The sequence below is a fragment of the Salvia miltiorrhiza genome, chromosome 8, assembly GCF_028751815.1.
Source record: "Salvia miltiorrhiza cultivar Shanhuang (shh) chromosome 8, IMPLAD_Smil_shh, whole genome shotgun sequence".
In the NCBI taxonomy this organism is placed as follows: domain Eukaryota; kingdom Viridiplantae; phylum Streptophyta; class Magnoliopsida; order Lamiales; family Lamiaceae; genus Salvia; species Salvia miltiorrhiza.
The window spans coordinates 39,104,334-39,125,277 of NC_080394.1; the positions used below are offsets into that span (position 1 = coordinate 39,104,334).

Consider the following 20,944-nt stretch of genomic DNA (forward strand, 5'->3'; position numbering starts at 1 on the left):
TGAGGATAGTTTTGGTATTAGATAATGTAATCCAACATAATCCTATGGATATCAAACATAATAAAGGATTAAGTAGCCATGATATCAAACACCCATGAAATAGTATAAATCCACACTAATCCACACTAATTTTTCAAGATAATTTTAATCCTAATCAATCCTAAACTGCAAATCAAACGGACCCTAATAATGTTAACTGTACCGAGTACTTAATCTCTCGGTAAATTTAATTCTTATTTCCCGTTAGTTACTTGGTTTCTTCCTCACAACATTTTCCCTCCCAAATTAAAAGCCCTAGCCTTCTCCATTCTTCGCCGCTGCCGTCTACCTCCATTCCTTCGCCGCTACCGTCCATCACCCTACCTCCTCAGTCGCGCCGCCGTGAGCTCTCTCTCTCTATCTTCTCTCGCTCTCTCTCTCTCTCTCTAATTGTACATTTAATCTTTGTCAGCTTCCCACTGTCGCTTTTGTCGTTGTCACCGCCGCGCGCCGCTGTCGCTGCTGGCCTGCTGCTCTGCTTCGAGATCGAAGATGGAGTTTGGTTGAGGTTATTTTCTAATTCCTCATAGTTTTTGCTGTCAACAAGTTTGACAAATGCTAATTAGATGAAAGGTTAACTGGGATTGAATTTGTGCTTTTCGATACTGTTTTGGGGCTAAATCAACTGAATTAGTGTGAATTTCGCTGAGCTATTCTGAATATTAGATGTGATTTATGTGATTTTGCTAGAATGTTGTTGAGATGCTTGCAATCTTATTTTTACAATCGAATGGGATCAAAAAGTGGACTCAATTTCCACTTAAGAGATATTCTTGGCTATGGTGGATGGAAGCCGGCTTGATTGGTTGATATTTAGGTCGAGCAAGTGTGATCTATTTATTAGTAGAATAATTCCTTGCATAACAATAACTGAAATGGAATTATTATTTGAGCCTATGTCCTTTACTCTCTCATACTAATGATGGGTGTGTGTGCATCTCTTGTTAATTGTAAGCTGTAACTTGTAAGAACATATGCTGATTTTCTTTCATTAGCAGATTTTTTCCTGATAAGGCTGCTTCGTAGGCTCAGGAAATAGTTAACAAGCTCATTCAGGTCAGTTTTCCTGATAACTGTTTAACTTGCTTTTGTAGACCTCTCAAGCATGATTATCTAGCCCTAATAAGAATACAAGTTGATGTTTATGATCTATCAATTTCAGAAACTCAGTGATACCAGATACCTTAATTAGGCTTTCCTGTTACTTGAGTTTTTGAAGACATGATTATCATACCATTCTCCTCCCTAGGAACAACAAATAAACATCTGTAAAATTACTGAGATGAAATTTGATGTGTTTGCCAAATATTAGAAACATGTTGTGTATCGGTGATTTATTTTCAATTTCACCTGCAGGAATTAAAAATAAGGCCATGCCCCATCATATTTGCATCTTTTTCTGGTGGGCCAAAAGCTTGTATGTATAAGGTTCTTCAGGTAAATACTATTCTTGCTCGTCTGATGAAAGTCTATTTATCTTTCTTATGTAATTACTTATTTATCATAGAAACTCAGGACAATGAGTTCTTTGGTTAAGCTTGGCAAATTAAATAATAATTCTCTTCCATTTGTTTGCAGATAATCGAAGGCCAGCGTGAAGAGCAAATCAACCAGGTAACTTCATTGAGCGCCCTGTTAATATTATGTCCGAGATTGAATTGCAGTAGGCTTTTCACCAAGGGAAATACATTGCCACAATTGCCATGAAACTGAAGGGAGCTGCCTAATCTCTCTTCAAGATCATGATCATTTCTTATTTTGTCCAAGATTCTACATCTTTATTTGCTAAGATGCCATTGTATTTCTTGCTCTGCTACACATGTTCTACTTAATACAATATCTATGCCACTGTCCAAAAAGTTTGCCTACCTTAAATTTGAACTAGCATATGGTGGTATTTATGTGTTCATTATTTTTTGAAATTATGTTATTCAGTTATGCATATGCTTGTGAGATGGAATTTCATAGCTGCAGCTGTTAACTAAAACCTAATTTGCATGTTAGCTCAATTTGAACTTTGGAAGCCCTTTCCTTAATCCTCTTAGTTTCTTCTTGATTGGTTGATATATATATATATAGATGGCATATAGATGATTGAGTCTGGTTGTAATGTTAACGTTCTTTATCAGCCACAGTTGGCGAATTTGCACATATTCCCTGATTTAACGCCTCCAAACACAAGTTTCTCAAACATAGTGGAATGTGAAAGTGATGATATTTTGCAGAACATGTGTTCTAGGCTTACCTGCTGTTTGTTACAAAATGAGATACTCAATAAGAAAGAGTCAATTACTTGATACTTGACTCAGGAATTCATTTTAGCCCAGTAGTTCCTCTTCTTGTTATTAATTATACACTTTCACTTCTGCTAACATTCATCATCTAATTTCCTCTGAATGGTCTGAGACTACCCTGTGGAGACTACCCTTATAATGTGTATATGATTATTTATTAACAGATATGAGTACTAGATCCCATCGTGGCCGTCGTGGAGGATCTAGCAGTGCAGCATCATCCCGTGCATCATCGACATTGCAAGCATCGGCTTCAGATGTAGAGTTAGAGCAAACAGTATCTGATGCACTCTCAAACAATGACGGAAGGATTTGGAGAGCTGCAGCAGCAGCTTCAAGATGAGCGCAAGCATAGACTTCGATTGGAGGAGTCACTTCGGTTAACTAATGAGATGCTCCAACAGTTCATGAGGTCCCAACAGTCGAGGAGTAGTGGCTCAGGAGATTCTTAGCTTTCGTGTAGTATATTTAGTATATTTTGATACATTATTAAGATATTTCGCTTAGATGTAGTTTATTTAGTACTTTTTATGTTATTATGATATTTACATATAAATATATTGTTGGATATTGAACAATGACGAATGAATTTTAAATTATGTTTAGATTATGTTGTGATTGGATTTATTGATAAACAGGTTGTTGTAACTACGTATGTAAAAAACAAAAATGAAAAAACATAAAAAAAAAAATAAAACTTTACCGAGGGAAATCACCCTCGACAGATTTGAAAAATATGACCATAAATTACCGAGAGCTACATACCACTCGATAATTTGAGCAATTTTATCGAGGGATTACCGAGGGAAATTTCCCTCGGTAAAATTAACACAAAAGCCGACACCATACCCGACGAAACATTCCCGAGGCCAGATCTCTCGGTAAATCACTCGGTAAAATTACCGAGGGAAATTTCACTCGGTAAAGTTTTTACCGACATTGAAAATAACGACGGGGCATTTTGATTGGCGATCTCTCGGTGAAATTTTTACCGAGGGAAAATCATGTATTTACCGAGGGAATATTCCCTCGATAAAAAATTTATTTTTTGTTGTGTCTCTTCTTTCTTACATTTAGGTCTTTTTCATTGAACCTAACCCTATATATATATATATATATATATATATATATATATATATAGGGGAGGGCTAGAATAAAAACACTCTTAAGTGTATAAAATATAAATGATTTTCAGCCCTTAGATAATCAAGATCTACGGTTGATTCGTAACCCTTTTGGATGAATTCGTGGTCCTGGGTTCGAATCCCAAAGGTAGCAAAAATTTATTTTTCACAATTCGTAACCATGTTGGATGAATTCGTAACCCTGTTGGATAAAATTCGTACATTAAAAAATATTTATATTTATATTTTAAGAAGTGTTTTTACTGTAGCCCTCCCCTGTATATATATATGTATATATATATATATACATACATATATATATATATATATATATATATGGGTTAGGTTTTATTGAGAATTCGATTTTTCATAAGAAATGAGATTGATGAACATATCAATAAATTCTTTGGACATACCAATATAAGTGATGAACATACGAAATATATATAGGTTAGGTTCTATTGAGAAGTTAATTTTTCGTAAGAAATGAGCTTGATGAACATATCAATAAATTCTTTGGACATACCAATATAAGTGATGAACATACGAATCTATTTAATTTGTTAAAAAACACGCCACTGCTAGGAATCGAACCTCAGACCAACGCGCGTTCATAAAAATTAATTGACATGTTCATCAAAATATACTACTTGTTCACACCTATTTAGATTGCTTCTCACTTATCACATATTTGTGCTTCTCAATAGAACCTCTATCTCCTTATATATATATATATATTGGTGGGTTATAATGAAAATCATAATTTAAAATAAGAACTAAGAACATTGTACTGGCGTGTAAATTTATTACATTCGATGTGCAATTAACTGCACTCAAAAAAATGAAAAAAAAAATCGCTCTCTTGGATTCAAACCTAGGTAGTGCATTAATACATCAAGGTGATGTGTTCACCGTTAATCTTCACGATCGAATGGTTGAGAATTGTTCTTGTTTAGTCCTATTTTGTGAAAATTTTCTGGGTGTTTAGGTGTGATATTGGTTTATATTTTGATCTCTTTCACTTAATAGTCGATTGATTTAAGCTTTTGTACTAATTTTGTTATCTCATGATTTTATGCTCAAATTGATTAATCAGTGGATAAAATTGGAGTCAGAATTGAGTTAAATGGTCTAAAGAACAATTGAAGTTCATCTCGATAGAAGTTTGTGGGCGAAAACGGATCTAAAATCGAACTTGAAACGAGGGATAACGAACCAAACCAAAAATATTGCGCAGTGGAGTGGCATGCGCCCACCAACTCCAATTTGCGAAGGGGTGTGGCGACGGCCTTCGTGGGCCTGTTTTGGCAGTTTTTGTGCACGATTTTTAATGGGAGGCTAGGGCTTTCTTTTCATCATCTTTTATCCTAGTTTTTATTTTAGAATTCTCCTCACTCTTCATCCTTCTCTTCACTAGAACATCTATCTAAATTAGATAGATAGATAATATACACTTACACTTTGGATTCATCAAGCTATTTTTACTGTAAATTAATTTCATCTTGTTCTAAATTAACATTAACATAGTCATGCTTAGCCTTCCTTAAGAATGTGACTTGGGTTGCCTTACCACCCTAGGATGACCTCGTACTATTGCGGGCGACCTTAGGTGTTAGTTTGGTCGAAACAGTTCTCCGTTCTCACTTTAAATCTCCATTCTCATTTGTACCAATCTATATATATATATATATATATATATATATATATATATATATATATATATATAGGAAGATGTTCTAATAAAAACCTCTGTTAAAATGAGAACTAGGAACCTAATCTTGACCTTTTAAATATTAGATCTAATGGTTAGGATTTAGTCAACAAAAGAAACTGTGCATCTATTATATTTTACTGTGCACTTAAAAATTGTGCAAATTATGCAATTTATGCAATTGAAACCAATAATGCAAAATACTAAAGCAAATCGAAATTGTGCATCTATGCAATCGAAATTGTGCATCCGTAGTTTAATCTCAACCCTCTATTTTATTTAAATCAATGGCTTTAAATTGGTTCCTAGTTTTCATCTTAAGAGGGGTTTCTATGTTAACCCTACCCTATATATATATATATATATATATATATATATATATATATATAGAAAGGTTAAACAGAGAATGCTAAATATTTAGAGAATAGAGAATTCGTGAAACAAAAACGAACAGATCTACAATTTTTACGAACAAATCAATGTACTGCATGAACAGCAATTTGCTCCAGGTTCGAATCCTGCTGGTGGCGAGTTTTTCTATTTTTTTACTAAATACGTCTGCTTCTTTGTTATGTTGATCTGTTCGTAACATGTATAGACTTGTTCAAAATGAAATATATAATAATTCTTTGTTTAACTTGACTCTATATATATAGGAGAGGGCTAAAATAAGAACGCTTCTTAAAATATAAAATAAGAATCATTTTCAGCCATTAGATCATCAAGATTTACGGTTGATTCATCATCATTGCTGGATGAATTCATGGTCCTGAGTTCGAATCTCAAAGATAATAAAAATATATTTTTCACAATTCATAGTTTTATACAGTGAATTCATACGTGTTCTACATAAAATTCATACATTAAAAATTGTTCTTATTTCTTATTTTATGAGGTGTTCTCACGGTAGCCCTTCCCTATACATATATATATATATATATATATATATATATATATATATATATATATATATATAGGGAGAGGTTCAGGAAAGAACCATAAATAAAAAAAGAACGGAGAACCATTTTCAGTCATTCGATCATCAAGATCTACGGTGGATACATCATCTTGTTGGATGAATGTAGATCCTGGGTTCGAATCCTGAAGGGAGCATTTTTTTTTATTTTTTTGAGTGCATTAATTTTAACAGCGAATGCATTAATTTTTACAGTGAATGCATTAGATTTGATGGTTCTCCCGTTCTCACAAATAATGTAGTTCTCTCTAGAACCACACCCTATATATATATATATATATATATATATATATATATATATATATATATATAGAGAGAGAGAGAGAGAAGTTAAACAGAGAATGCTAAATATTTAGATAATAGAGAATTCGTGAAATAAAAAACGAACAGATCTACAATTTTTACGAACAAATCAATGTACGGCATGAACAGCAATTTGCCCCGGGTCCGAATCCTGCTGGTGGCGAATTTTTCTCTTTTTTTACTAAATACGTCTGTTCGTTAGTTATGTTGATCTGTTCGTAAAATGTATAGACTTGTTCAAAATGAAATATATAATAATTCTCTGTTTAACTTGACCCTATATATATATATATATATATATATATATATATATATATATATATATATGGTCAGCTTCTATGGAGACCACTTCTTATATAGAGAATGAAGACCAAATCAAGGCCATTCATCTCAATCCAATTAATGATCCAGATTATTTCCTGATTTGATTTTTCATGTAATTAAATATTGGTTAATTACATTTATTTAATCCAAAAAGGGCAAAAACGTCCACTCAAATCCACGAATTATGGCATCTGGTTGAACAAATCCCGAAAATTACTCTCTTCCAATTCTGGGACCTGATCCGTCAATGAACATAATAGGTGAACATTAGTATGTTCATTTGTTTTCCTACGAACATATTGATGAACATTAGTATGTTCATTTGTTTTTCTACGAACATTATCATGTTCATTTATTTTTCAACGAACACAGTACAAAAAAATCGATGAACATTTATTTTTTTCTACAAACACACTACAAACATGACAATGAACATTATCATGTTCATTATATTTTTCTACGAACACAGTACAAAAATATTGATGAACACATGGAAAAATCGATGAACAATGGCGATAGGCGGCGACGGCAATGTAAGATCTGAAAAAGGGAGGCGGCGGCTGGGCGGATTTGCGGTCGTTGCTGCCACCGGTAGAAGTACAGATTGGTGCATGAACTAGCGGAGCAGAGAAGGAGGCGCCCACGACGATTGGGGAGGCGGAGCAGAGTAGGAGGCGGCGGAGCAGCAGCAGGAAAGATGGAGGCGATTGGGAAGGTGGCGGCGGAGCAGTAGGAGAGATGGAGGGGATTGGGGAGGCGGCGGGGAAGGGGGAGAGTGATTGAGAGAGAGAGATAGAGAGAGAAAGAGCGTGAATTGAGAGAGAGTGAGTGAGATCGATTAGGGTTAAATAGAAAATGACATGCTTAACCTTTTGACTATAAAATAAATGAAAATTAATAAATTTAATCAATTAAATTACCACCATTAGATTAAGTTAGATCAAGGAACCAGATTTGGTCTTCATTCTCTATATAAGAAGTGGTCTCCATAGAACTCTATCCTATATATATATATAAAGAAAGGGAAAAAAATGTGATACAAAATCCATTGAAGGAACAATACAGCAGATTAAGGGCTCGAGCCTCAATAAAATTTCTTTAAGAAAAACCCTTAGAGAGAAAAAAGAGAGCTCGTATAACAAAAGAAATCACCAAAAAATGCTGAGCGAACAGAGCCGATATCCATAATAAACTCACCTACCAAGAAAGTATATCAGTGGTGGGTTGGGTGTCATCCAACTCCACTTCATCCAACCATCTTATGTTGGCAATATTGTTCATAGCATAGATATTATCGTTGTTATGGTGATCAATGACATAATCCCTTAACTTATGACCCGCCTCCGCCGCTTTTCTGAGGCGACAATTTATGTTGCCTTTCATTCTTTCTTAATTATCTCCAATTTCTTATTATCATTATTATGTAATACTTAGGTGGTAATTGAATTGACATGATTAGGGTTGATGTTATTTGTAATTTCATGGTCTTATGCTTTGATATTTAAAAAATGGCCTTATTAAAATATCATTAATTACAATCTTATCTCACCTCATCTACAAAACCAGTATCACCACCGACCGCCATGCACTCAAATACCCATGAATTTACACTAAGATACATTCAACATATAATGGGCTACAAATCTATCAACATCTCATCAAATTAAAAAACGAGTAGTTCTTTGAAGGAGAGGGTAGTTGAGGTGAGATATTGCCAATTTATTTGAACACATAAGACAAAAATAAATTCAAGAAAAGCCAGATATGATGTATGTCAGTATTAATGTACAACCGTTTCTAGTTGTTTTTTTTTTTAAAATATTACATTTTGTACCCTCAACTTAATTGATTTCGTTTCATTAATTCCTTTTTAGAACCACTTTTATAGTAAGTCTGTCACTAATTTCTTTTCCGAGAATCACTTTTGCAATCAAATTATTTCTTAAATTTAGGAAGCTGGGGTGAAGAAAAAGATCAGGCTCTGAACTTGTTCGAATAGCGTAAATTTACAGTTTTGAGCCAATTTTTTTCTTCAATGATTTTAGCAGCTAATTTTTTTCAAGATTTATGCAATATTCTAAGTCCAAATTTATTCGATAATGCCTATGAATATTCTTTTATGAACATCTCCACTATAAGATATATATAGAAGTAAAATATAGAATTACATAAACATATTATCATATAAGGTGATATCAATTAAGCTTTCAACACAAGAACATCAGAAATTAATGATAGTAACTTATATTGGATATGAGAATCGGAATAAATTGATGTGTTTATGTGTGTAAGTAAATACAGAGAATTCAAATTAATAATTGAGAGAGTCAGCCAAATCATGATAATATTGAGAGAGCCACTGTGATATGATGTGGACTTCTCTATTCCTCACTTCTTTAAGCCATTTTGGATCTTCCTTTGTTGAGAATCGAAGGTCCACGTGGTGCGCACCTATCATCACGCGTTATACATATGCATCACTATCACCATCACTATCATCATTTATCTTTTAATTACTCAAAACAAACTTGCTATGGGCCTCTTTTTGGGCCTTACATAGAATAAAGCCCAAAACAAATGACCCAAAAATAAGAAGCCCTACATACCATACCTTCTTTGGCAACAATGGCAATCACACTCTTTGATATATCTTTTAGCACCCTGCCGTCAACAAATGGATCAAATCGAAAAGATACAAAATTATTATCATTAATTTTATTTAAAAGAAAAAATAAAAAGATTTTCATCAATATTCCGTACCCTCCACCGCTCCATGGATCCCTTAGCCCATTAAAGAAGATGATGTTGCTGCCAAAACGCTTCAGAACTCTGTGAATATGCTGCAAATAGATATTTTGTTTTTAAAAAAATAAAAAATGAAATGGACCGTAAAATGAGAAATGGGCCGTGAAATGATTCTTACACGGGCTCCGAACTCGGTGGGGGCCCAAGTGGGCCTGGGCTTGACGTTGAACCTATCTTCGCAAAATTGCACTCGATCGTTGTAGCTGTAGTTGGACGGCGGGAATATGCTGTCTACGGTGTCGCCGTCTGTTAATAGAATCATCTCAGTACATGCCTGAAATTGCACCATTTTATTCAAGGTATTAAACCTTCACTTTTATTATATCTATTGGTTTTATAAAAGATTAACTAAAAACTTGGGCCCTCTTTTCATAATTGAAAAAAAAATATAATCTAAAAATATTTGATTAGATAATGGAGTATATCTTTTTATCAAATTACTCAAAAATAAAAAAATATATATATTAACACATACAATCTAAATAATATAAAAAATAACTAATATAAATATAATCAAGTAATATAATAATAATAAAATAATATAGAAATTTCGAGAGGAAATAATGCATCGGCAATCTTATATGAATATAGGGAACTTAATATGTCCACGATTAACACATACAACATAAATATAAAATTAAAATTTCATCAATTGAAACTATTAATAATAATTAATGAAAGCAAAAAATTGAAAATATAAAACATAATTAAATATTTATAGAAATTACCTTGATAGATTGTTAAAAGAAAATTTAGAAAAGTGAAGATGAAAGAAAGAAGTTTCAGAAAAGAGAAGATGTGTCTGATTTGGTGTTGACACTGGGCCCTAAATCTTAACATAAAACTTGCAAACATTAAAAAAATCGCTACAAAGAGGATTTGAAATTGAGTGAAAAGATATTAAGGAAAAACATTCACCATGCACTATATTAACCAGTTTAACAATAAAAAGAGTTCTAAAAATTATTCACTTCGTTCCATCTTCATAGTCCACTTTACTTTTTCACATATATCAAGAAAATATAATTAATATTATTTAAAAAACATAAATCATATATAATTATTAAATTTTACCCTTATTTGTTCTATGTTTGACTGTATTAATTGAAAGACAAAAATTACAAATTGTGAATTTTTATGAACTTCAAATAAGGCTATTTTAATTTTTTTTAACTTAATAAAAATTTAATTTAAAAATTTGATTATATATTGAGACATCTCACAAAAGAATAAGAATAAGGGAGTATGAAGATGAAATAAGGGTTTTGGCAAATAAAATCACGAACTATTTAGAATTTGTAATTTTAACGTGACTTTTGAAGTGTTGCAAATTAAATCACCACCTTTTTAATTTTTACAATTTCATCCCCCCCAATTTTTTCCTGTCGTCGTATTGTTGAGTTTGAGTTTATGTGGATTAGTTCTCCACATAGTATTCATGTTATGATGTCGTTTACAATAAAATTACTAAATATTAAAAATAATGGTGCAAATATAAGATATGATCCCTTATAATTAAGAGAAAATTTTAATTGAAATAGTATAAAACAACGTCGTTTAGACCTCACAAAAATGACGTCGTCTTTACTAATCTCCGTAAGCTCCAATTCAACAATCTGGCGATCGAAAAAAAAATTGGGGAAATGGAATTGCAAAAATTGAAAAGGTGGTGATTTAATTCGCCACACTTCAAAAGTCGCGTTAAAATTACAAATTCGAAATAGTTCGTGATTTTATTTGCCAAAACTCCATGAAATAAAAGGAATATATATATATAAATAGAGATGTCAAAAAAGCCCGAAACTGACGGGTTGACTCGAATAGATCGATAAAAAGGGTGGGTTAGGGCTGAAAATTTTTAGCCCGAAAAAAAATTAGCCCGAATGGCCCGAACCGAAAATAGCCCGAGCGCGATAGGGTTGGCCCGAAAACCGAGTGGGTTGGCCCGATTAACCGAACATATTCTTAATAATTGATTTTTAAACTTTAATACTTTACTTTTTAATTCGATAATAACATTTTGAAGCTTGCAGGATATGTTTTGATTTTTTCCAACGGTTAATAACAAACATCTATGATATAAAAGTCAAAGAAAGATAGTCATTTATGTTAAATCTATATACAATTTTTATCAGAAACGAAATTAATGTTAGATATTATGTAAACTTATGTTAAAATAACACTATTTTTTGTATCTAAAATAAAGTGAAATGTCTTGATTTAAAAAATACGACATATTTTTATTACAAGAATATGATTAACTATACAAAAATTAAACATATAAAAAATTGTAAAACTTGCGGGCCCGAACGGGCTAGTCCGAAACCGAGTGGGTTAGGGTTAGAGTCGAAAATTTTTAGCCCGAAAAATAAAAAAACCGACTAGCCCGAACTGAAAATAACCCGAAATCGAATGGACTGACCCGAAACCGAGTGGGCTGGCCCGATTGACATCCCTATATATAAATATACTAATACTTATATTGAGCTATATATTACATAGCTTTATACACTGAAAAGCACTTACTAAAGTTTCGCTTATTACATGATCGCATAGAATGAGAAGAACGTGATTGATTTTAGACCGAGGATTTCGCCTTAATTAATGGATCAATGAACTAAACTTCATTGGATTGATAGATTGTACTCCCTCCGTTTTTTTTAAGTGTCCCATAGAAAAAAAGTACATATATCAAGGAAGTTGGAATATTACTTTTGTGCCCATATTTATTATTTTCAAAGTGTAATAAATTTATTTTCAAATTTTGAAATAGGACACTTAAAAAGGGGTAAAGTAGGAACTTTGTCATTTTTTATTCTCAAATTTTGAAATAGGACACTTAAAAAGGAACAATAAATTTATCTTAATAGGACACTTAAAAAAAAACAGAGGGAGTATTAAATAATGACTACTCTATTTGATGGCATCCAATACATAAATAAGTTTAGTTTGTATTATGAAGAGATTCGGTTATGGTACCTGCCACGTCCACCCACCGAGGCCGTGAGGATCCGAATCATCAGCCAGATCGAAACACGTGGCATCACCACTATAGTTGTAGTAAATGTTGGCCGCACCATATAATTTCTCGAATGTATTGTTTCCAGTTTTCGGATCGTCAATTGCTTTGCACATCTGTATTCCAATATTTTTGTGAGAAAATGTGGTATTCAAATCAAATTAAAATATTTCCTCAAAAAAAAAAAAATCAAATTAAAATATAACACTTTTATCTACCTCAACATCACAATTGATTATTGTATGATTTATTTGAGTCCACAACACGTGGTAAACATCACAGGTCCTGTTGTAAGGGGTGTGTATTCGATTTTTATTTCAATTTTTTTAATAAATTCAAATAAAATTGAAAAAAAAAATGTATTTAATTTAAAAAAAATAAATGTAACTAAATCAATTGAATACGGAACCAAAAATAACTCTTTTTTTTAAAACTAAAATTGATATAATCCAAAAAAATAAAAAATAAAAATACCAAAAAGATTGAAAAAAAGAAAAAAAGAAGAAATTAAATCGTATTTAATATAAAAATATATGTATTATATATATAAACTTATGTTTATATAAGTTTATGTATATTTAAATATAATTTAATTTTTTATTTTTTCGATATTTACTAAACTCAATCGAATTTAATTTTTTAAAAATATTAATGTCGAACAAAATCAAAAAATTGGAATCATATTTTAATATTTTGGTTTGTACTGATTTAGTTATTCAATTTCGAAAATTTTACTCACTCTTACCACGTGAGGACCGTGAGGTTATATATATTCAAAGTAAAAATTAGAGGTACAAAAGTTCGAGAATTTATAGTTTATTAATGCTGTGTGTATAATAATACTATAATAGATGAAAAAAAAGAGTTGAATGATGACGCTTACTTTATGCTTGCACATGCTATAGCAAAGCCCAGATTATTCAAAGCTACCAATTATTCACTAGATTCCATTTGTTTGATTTTTTATTATTATTAAGAAATTAATTAAGATATATTTTTGCATTCATACAAAATATTATTTTGATGATAGTTATCTATAAAAATAATCAAATTTATTATGGAAAAGAAATTCACATAATTATGATTACCTGTTTGACAGGATAGGCAGGCAAAGGATTGAGGAAATTGGTGGGAGTTGGATAATCCGTCATGGCTGTGTATGTATATGCTGTACCAAGCCAACCTTCTAAATACCCTGCACTTATATAATTCCTATATATATATAGTAGAAATATCACATTAAATTTCAATTTGTAATAGTTTTTAATAATTGAATAACGTTCTTACTTGCATATTCTGAATGCCTTTCTGAGAATTTCCAATCCACCAGCTTTTGCTGCCGTGTCTTCAATTTCTTGCCACGATCTTTTTATCACTTTGTAACAATTCTCACTCTCACTCTGTTTAATCATACGATTACATACACAATTAAATTAATCAAAGTTACTAATTATTTACTCCCCCAGTTCTGCTTTAATTTGTCGTGCAATGGCTCATATCCTTATCATTGAAACTCATATTTTCTTTATTGATTTTGACAAATATCAAATGGGTCCACAAGTACAAAATCATAATTATTGTGTTGTTATTGAACATTAACGTCTATTTTGGGAGAAACACAAGGTCGCGACCAATTAAGACGCACATGGTACAATTATTTGAGGTTACGCTCTAATTCATAGCAAACGAGATAATATGCATTTAGTATGAAGTTTACTTACCCTAAAATCTTGGGTGATGATATGGTTGAAAGCAAATGGGGAAGTGATGTTGTCGAAATTGAGGATTGGTGCAGAAGAAGCCAAAGCCCCCACAGCTACATGCGGATACTTCAATCTAAACCATGCTGCCAGCACTGCCACAAATGTATATATTATTAAAATAAAATAAAATAATATTCCATCTCCAATCTCAAACAAATAAATGAGAATACCATACTTCCACCATAGGAACCTCCGAACACAACAACAGGCGAATCAAGTGCCGACAGATTGTGCTTGAGATCAAGAATGAGAGTTGCATAATCTGCTAGTGCCTGCGTGGAGCTCAAGCAACCCAGCGTCGACGAATTAGAATACGCCACCTCTTTGCTCCCGCCATAAGGTATAGACTTCCCATAGAATCTATGCTGCAGTTTAATTTGATTGCATGAGAGACAGAGACGAAATTGATTAATTAATAGTAGTAATTAATTAATGGAAAAACCTCGATGAAGAGCAAGAGAGCTTTGAAATGGGGGGCGGTCTCGAACATGAAGCCGGTGTTCTGAGCGAACCATTCGATGTCGCCTTCGTTGCCGGTGTAGACGAAGATGGGGGAGTTGGCGGCGGCGCCGCCCCAGTGTTTGCTGTTGATCAGATAGCGTTGCTGGAAGGTGTGGTAGCTCTGTGGATTGTAGTTGAAGTGATCGAGGATTTGGGTGAAGAACTCTTCTTTGTAGAGTTTGTTGCCTTTGGATGCTACAGACCGCTGCGCCTCTGCCTTGATTGCTGAAGATGGAAAACCAGGCGTCGCCGCCGCGTTCGCGGACAATTCCGTCAATGTTGCAAATGAGAGCAGAAGCACCCATATCGCCATTCTCTCTCCCTCACTACTGTTACTGTGATTTCTGAAACAGAGACTCAGACTGAGAGAGAGAGAGAGAGAGATTCAGCCAGTCATGGCAGAGGTTGGGAAATTGGGATTTTAGACAAAGTTGGATATATTTGCTGGTGGCTGATTGGATGATGCGCTAACCATTTCTTTAAAAATAAAAGTTGAAATGTGGACAGCTTGTACTGTAGCGGATTGATTTTTTTTTTTTTTTTTTCATTTAATTGAATTTTAATGTTAAGTAATGTATAGTAGTATCATCTATATAATTTGGAATGACTTTTAGCACTTGCGGTTATCCCAAGCAACCAAATTATTAGCACTTGTGGTTTTCCATCGAAACAAAAAAACCAAATTATTTGTGCACTATGTATGTGTTCATTGAATATACTATGTAAATTACTATAAATTGGCCTACAACAACTGTCTAGATCTGTATTTGCCTTGTATTGTGATGTTCAATTTTATTTGAAGGATTCAATGCATAGTGAGACAAATAATCACCACTTATAATATCGAAGAATATTGTAATCTTATTTACAATGTTTTAACTCATATTCCAAAGTTTATACACACCATCTTCTTGGAACCATTCGAATATTAAACTCAACAGTTTCATTGTATTACAATGCATCTGTTTGGAGCCATTAAGATATTGAAATCAATATGTAGAATATTTTTTGGAAATTAGAGAAAAGATATTCAACAATTTTATTCTTTTTTGGTTATTTGAAGCCAAAACTAGCTTTAAATCAAATATTATTCCCCAAAATAAATAGGGACTTAGACGGAATCTTATCCCAACTTGTTACATAAAACCTTGCTTTTGTTTCGCGTTACGTCGGTACATGTATGTAATTGTTCGCAGCAGCAATATCAATTCAAATACATATATACAAGACAAATATATGTTCCAAAAAAGACAGCTGCAAAATAATAATAATAATATATGCCAATCAGCCAATGACATTTTCTTATACCCAAATCTTGGCGGTATTACTCGATTTTTTTCAATACAAACTAAACAGCTTTTTTTTTTTTTGAGGAAACACAAACTAAACAGCTAAACAAAGTTTTAATGAAATAAAATAGGAGATGAAAGTAGTAGCAGATGCCAAGTGCTTGTAGAAAATTCAGTAATGTCAATATCACATTTCTGAAAATTTTGTACCACTCAGATGTAGCAAGGCGATGCCAGCATCTTCCAAAATGCTGCGTGTAATAATTCAGACAATAAACGACTAAATTATTTCACCTACATTGTCCTTCACACATTATCGCTACATACGTAGAATTCTCTCGCCATTCATTCTTACACTAATTTCAGAGCCTTGATAACATAAATTCTACCTAAAAAAAGTAGAGATCGATATTAATTTTACTCAGTTCATGTAATTAAAGAGACAGATAATTCTGAATTCAAATTCAAAAAGCACATGCTGTAGAACAAGTACTGCTCTTTAACAAAAATATACACATGGCTTAGAAAGCAACTTACAAGAAGTGGAAGATGGAGTCTGTCGCGTCTAGTGCGACGCAAAACATGGAGACGAGCGCGTTTGAGGAAGGCGCAAGAGCTCGATTTTGTACCACAAATCAACAAGGTGTTAACTTGTTCATATTTCCTCAGCTAGAAGATGTCAGCTTGCAACGAAAACGTGCTGACTAATCTTCAACAGCAGTTAAAAACGTCACCATTTAGATCTCCTGCTGCCTTGTGCTGTTCTTGACTTGGATTTTTCATGACTTACATCTCTGGGAGGATACGAATGTTCCTTCTTCTTCGATGGACTATGGTTTTCTCTCCCTAACCGAGAGCTTGATAGTAAGTGATTCTTGAAACCTTTACTAGTTCTGAGCCTCTGCATTTCGTCCAAATAGCTACTCATTGGAGCTTCCTTATCGTCTTCATGAAATCCCTCGTTGATTATGTGTTGGTTGCCTGCACCTTGAGCTGCCCATTCGACTCCATCAGACGCGCTCCTCTGCAGAGAAGTGCTCCTACGAGAGACCTGCCCGGAGATGGAGTTTCTTGCTCTGGTCTCATTACTAACCGGTACTCTCCTAGACTCGCGTTCAACTGCAGAGGTATAAGCCCATTTGTTGTGCCCTTTATCGTTGTTATTGTTGTTGATCAAGTCCAACTCAATGGAGTGAAGATCACTCTCTGCAGAGCCTTCTTCTTTGCTGTCTACACCATCCTCAACATCTTCATCAACTTTGTCCCGTTTCGTTCCAAGGAAAGCTTCGAGTTGCTTCCTCAGCTTGCCAACAGCAGAGCTCTTCTCCTCGAATTGAAGTTTGGCCTCGGAGAGCTTCATTTGGGCTCGTTCCTCATGCAACTTATCGGCCAATTCCAGCAGCTCGCGCTCCTCTTCCACCTCTTGATGAACTCCGACAAACTCCCTCTTCACCTTCTCCACTCCGGCCCTATCCTCATCGATGTTTCTTGCTAGCTCATCACACACCTGTTCGGTTATCTCTCTTGCTCGTTTTTCGCTCTCCAATTCTTTGACCGCCTTCATGAATGACGACTTGATCTCTGCTAGCTCCTTGCCAAGTTTCGCGTTCAAGCTCTCAAGCCGCCTCCTCAGCTTTCGCTCTGCCTCTAGCTCATGGGCAAGGGACCCCACTGCAGCTTCCACGGCTAGATGCTCTTTGTTTTTCCAAGAGGCCTTCTCCTCGGCAAAACACTTGATGAGATAGTTGATGTCGTTCTTCTCTGACCGTTGCTCTTGGATGAGCTGATTGACCTGCAAACGAGCTCTCTCGAGCTCGGAGTGGAGGGCCGAGATGAGGGACATGCTAGACGAGGGCTGATCCGCTTGAGCCCAGAGGCGGTTGATGATCTTCAACAGCTCTTTTGAGGTAGTCAGAGCACTGCTTGCTTCCTTCAAACGATTCTTCCCACCAACGCCGGATTCACTTGAAATCTGGGGGCGTGATCGAGTCTCAATCTGCAAGTTGTAGATGTAGATGTTGAAACAACAGAAGAATCAAATTTGAGACAGATTGGTAAAAAGATTGACCTCCATAAAACTGGCATTGCTAACAGAATCAATAGGTCCACTGTTTCGATCAGCAGACATAAGCTTCTGAGAAATGGACGGCCTACGACGACTGCCTGTTCCCGACCGATCCATTTTCTACAATACACAAAGCTGGGGATTCACTAAACAACTTGCAAAACACATAAACAAACTTCTTCAACTAAGACTTCCATTTCAGTGCTGCTCAATGCTTACTAGTTTGAGATATAAAAAGAAGATAAATCAACATCCATTTTGCTAATTTAGAAAAGGATCACCCCACCTCAGAAACAGTCGGGCTGTGAGGCGGATCGGACAAGTGCGGCGGCAAATAGCCCGAGCCCGAGCCCGAATGCAGCCCGAATCCAGAGTGCATTAATTTCTCAGCTTTGAGCGACATCCTGCTGCCGCTCTTCCTCTGCTGCCGCTTCCTGACATCCAAATTGCTCTCGCTCATCTTGGGCGACGGCATCTCGTTCATCTCCCAGAGCGTGGCAGCAAGCCTCCGGGCCGAGACGGGCCGGGCCGATCTCCCGCCCTGCGAGTACTTGGGAGTCTCAATGGCGCCCCTCAAAGGGGTGGTTCTCCACGTCGGCACGGGGGTGCTGGATCGGGACCGCCCCAGCCCGACCCCACGGTTCTTCCCTACCAATATGGCCCGTTTGCTCAGCCTATAATTGTAAATTCTTGATGATGAAGATGGCGAAGATGAGCATCCCCTTTTCCGAATCTTGGTGGGCTCATTCAAATTCAATCCCTCCATCATCACTTCCCTATGCCCTCTCCTCGTCATCACACAATGATTTTGCTCTTTTTTGCGGTGTGAAGTTGAAAAAGATCAAATTTTTACAAAATATATATCATCCCAGATACAGAATCAGCCACATTATTGAAGAATTAAAGAATAACTTATTTTTTGGTGCGCGAATTGAATCAGAGGTTTCAAGAATCTTACGAAAATTTCCAGAAAACTGTGGGCTTCACAAACTTTCCTTTTCCATCTACCTATAAACGCGAAGAGCCGAGATTGAGAAAGATTTGAATCTTGAACAATTTTTTTATTTTTTTTTCAGTGGGAGCAAAGTGGGGGTTTTTCTCGAGAATCTTTGTTACAGCTGGAACGTGGTTTCCCTCAATGGAAGTTTTAAAAATGGAAATGTAAATCTGTTCAAACAATAAAAATGGCGAAAGATTTGAATGAGAATGTGTGGGATAAATGATGGGATTCTGGATTTTGTTTTGGAAGGATTCGTGAAAAAGAGTGCAGCTTGCTTGACTTTGATTATGGATTGAAAGCTGAGGTACTGGAGATGGAGCGCGTGGTACACGCGGACAAAGCGGGAGAGAGCATGGTGGGTAGTAAGTGGGGGGGTGTACAAGAATGTCTTTAACTAGGTGCAAATCTGGCGTGTCTGAAGAATTAAAATTGGTTAAAATATTTAGTTTAATTTGGTATGATTGATGACGGCTGCTCAAAATTCTTTGTCTAGTCGGACACTCTGAATAGACTGACTGCTTGTCCCAACTCTACGCCAAACCTTTTATCGTATTTTATTTGCTTTTTCTTTTTTTGTCTGCTGAGAAAAAGATTGGATGTTAATTTTGGAGAAGCTCTTGTAATTGCTTAATATTTTAAATAATATATTCCTATAATTATTATATACTCCTATATTTTTGTATAATAATGGATGTAGAAAAAGTGATTTTAAGCAATAATAAATGCAAGCCAAAATGTATTCGCTGCATATATCTTTTTCTATCTAAACTATCTTCTGTCCAAAAATAATGTTGACTTTTCCACTCAAAAAAGAAAGGAAAATATAGTACTAGTATTCAATTTCCATATCATCATGGATTTCATCTGAAATTAAAAGTATTTTCTATTCTCTGAAAATAATATACAGATATTTGCATGATATCAAACATATTTGTATAAAGAAATAACATGCATGTAGAGTGAAAATATATTTAGTAAAAATAGGAGGTAAAGATATGAACATAATTTTAAAAAGGATTAAGTATCAGATTTCCCTTTATCGATGGTATCCCTATAAAGTTTAGCCCCCCCCTAAAGTCAGGAGGAGAGCTGCCCACTACCTCAACATGGCAAAATCGCACCAATTTTACCCCGCCTTTTAACGGACGTTAACGCCTTTAGAAAAAAAATGTTTTTTTTTTTAATTAAATTCAGGTGTCCCCCAGCTCTCTCTCTTTCTCCCCTTCGTCCATTGTTTCTGCCGCCGCCGCCTTCTCTCTGCTGTCGTCGTCTCGACAGCGGCGCCGTCGGTGCGACTGCTTCCGTCCCCAACCCCTTCTCTTCCCTCAGTCGCCTTCTTCTCCGTCCGTCCATCCGAACGGCCAAAGCCACGACTCAATCTCCATCTCTCAGCCTCTTGCTTGGAACAGTCCTTGCGTCTTCCTCTCTTTTTCGACACCGTTCGCCGGAGACAGCAGCAGCGCCGCTGCCTTCTTCTTCCACTGACAGCAGCGCCTCCCCCCTCTCTCTCGACCGACTAATCAGATCCCTAGATCCTCAAATCATACCACTCTTCCCCCTTGTTTTCCGGCAACCGCTGCGACATACACGATGCCGCCTCCGTCCACCCTCTTCCTTAAGTCAGACGGCGGCAACAAGGCCACCGACGATGCATCTCCCTCTACTCTGCTCAATTTCGGCAGACAGGACCAACCATTGCCGCCCTAAATTTCCTGGCGTGTGCTACAAGGC

The 20,944-nt window shown here is 35.1% G+C and overlaps 2 protein-coding genes and 1 long non-coding RNA gene across 6 annotated transcripts; 1 reads left to right on the forward strand and 2 right to left on the reverse strand.

Annotated features, from left to right (window-relative positions):
• The first annotated feature begins 249 nt into the window (after nucleotides 1-249).
• LOC130996706 (uncharacterized) lies at nucleotides 250-2,943 on the forward strand. Its single transcript, XR_009092747.1, has 6 exons — nucleotides 250-381; nucleotides 452-547; nucleotides 1,038-1,095; nucleotides 1,396-1,476; nucleotides 1,618-1,653; nucleotides 2,498-2,943. It is a non-coding gene; the product is annotated as an uncharacterized LOC130996706 (long non-coding RNA).
• Nucleotides 2,944-8,992: 6,049 nt separating this feature from the next.
• Nucleotides 8,993-15,469, reverse strand: LOC130996709 (uncharacterized). Its single transcript, XM_057922016.1, has 10 exons — nucleotides 14,801-15,469; nucleotides 14,534-14,723; nucleotides 14,317-14,450; nucleotides 13,883-13,995; nucleotides 13,684-13,807; nucleotides 12,556-12,711; nucleotides 9,695-9,850; nucleotides 9,532-9,611; nucleotides 9,383-9,432; nucleotides 8,993-9,222 (listed from the first exon to the last, which is right to left on the reverse strand). Exons 1-10 carry the CDS (start codon nucleotides 15,170-15,172, stop codon nucleotides 9,083-9,085), a joined length of 1,515 nt encoding a protein of 504 aa, XP_057777999.1. The 5' UTR covers nucleotides 15,173-15,469; the 3' UTR covers nucleotides 8,993-9,082.
• Nucleotides 15,470-16,124: 655 nt separating this feature from the next.
• On the reverse strand, nucleotides 16,125-19,725 carry LOC130996707 (uncharacterized protein At5g41620-like). Of its 4 annotated transcripts, XR_009092748.1 has the most exons (5): nucleotides 19,172-19,725; nucleotides 18,500-19,026; nucleotides 18,217-18,333; nucleotides 16,686-18,144; nucleotides 16,125-16,537 (listed from the first exon to the last, which is right to left on the reverse strand). XR_009092748.1 is itself a non-coding variant. In XM_057922014.1 (4 exons), the coding sequence occupies exons 2-4, from the start codon at nucleotides 19,007-19,009 to the stop codon at nucleotides 16,879-16,881; spliced, it is 1,893 nt and encodes a 630-aa protein (XP_057777997.1). In that variant the 5' UTR covers nucleotides 19,010-19,026; nucleotides 19,172-19,725; the 3' UTR covers nucleotides 16,556-16,878. The 4 variants fall into 4 exon arrangements, 2 of the variants coding, with proteins under 2 accessions (XP_057777997.1, XP_057777998.1); XR_009092749.1 differs by having other exon boundaries at nucleotides 16,125-16,399; nucleotides 18,500-19,725; XM_057922014.1 differs by lacking the exon at nucleotides 16,125-16,537 and having other exon boundaries at nucleotides 16,556-18,144.
• Nucleotides 19,726-20,944: the final 1,219 nt, after the last annotated feature.

Coding starts and splice junctions, on each gene's coding strand:
- LOC130996709 (XM_057922016.1), bottom strand. CDS start 15,172: ATGGCGATATGGGTGCTTCTGCTCTCATTTGCAACATTGACGGAATTG. Junction 14,451..14,533: donor CGGAGGTTCCTATGGTGGAA/GTATGGTATTCT, acceptor CATTTGTGGCAG/TGCTGGCAGCATGGTTTAGA. Junction 9,612..9,694: donor CCACCGAGTTCGGAGCCCGT/GTAAGAATCATT, acceptor ATCTATTTGCAG/CATATTCACAGAGTTCTGAA.
- LOC130996707 (XM_057922014.1), bottom strand. CDS start 19,009: ATGACGAGGAGAGGGCATAGGGAAGTGATGATGGAGGGATTGAATTTG. Junction 18,334..18,499: donor ACAGCCCGACTGTTTCTGAG/GTGGGGTGATCC, acceptor TGTGTATTGTAG/AAAATGGATCGGTCGGGAAC. Junction 18,145..18,216: donor GCAATGCCAGTTTTATGGAG/GTCAATCTTTTT, acceptor TACAACTTGCAG/ATTGAGACTCGATCACGCCC.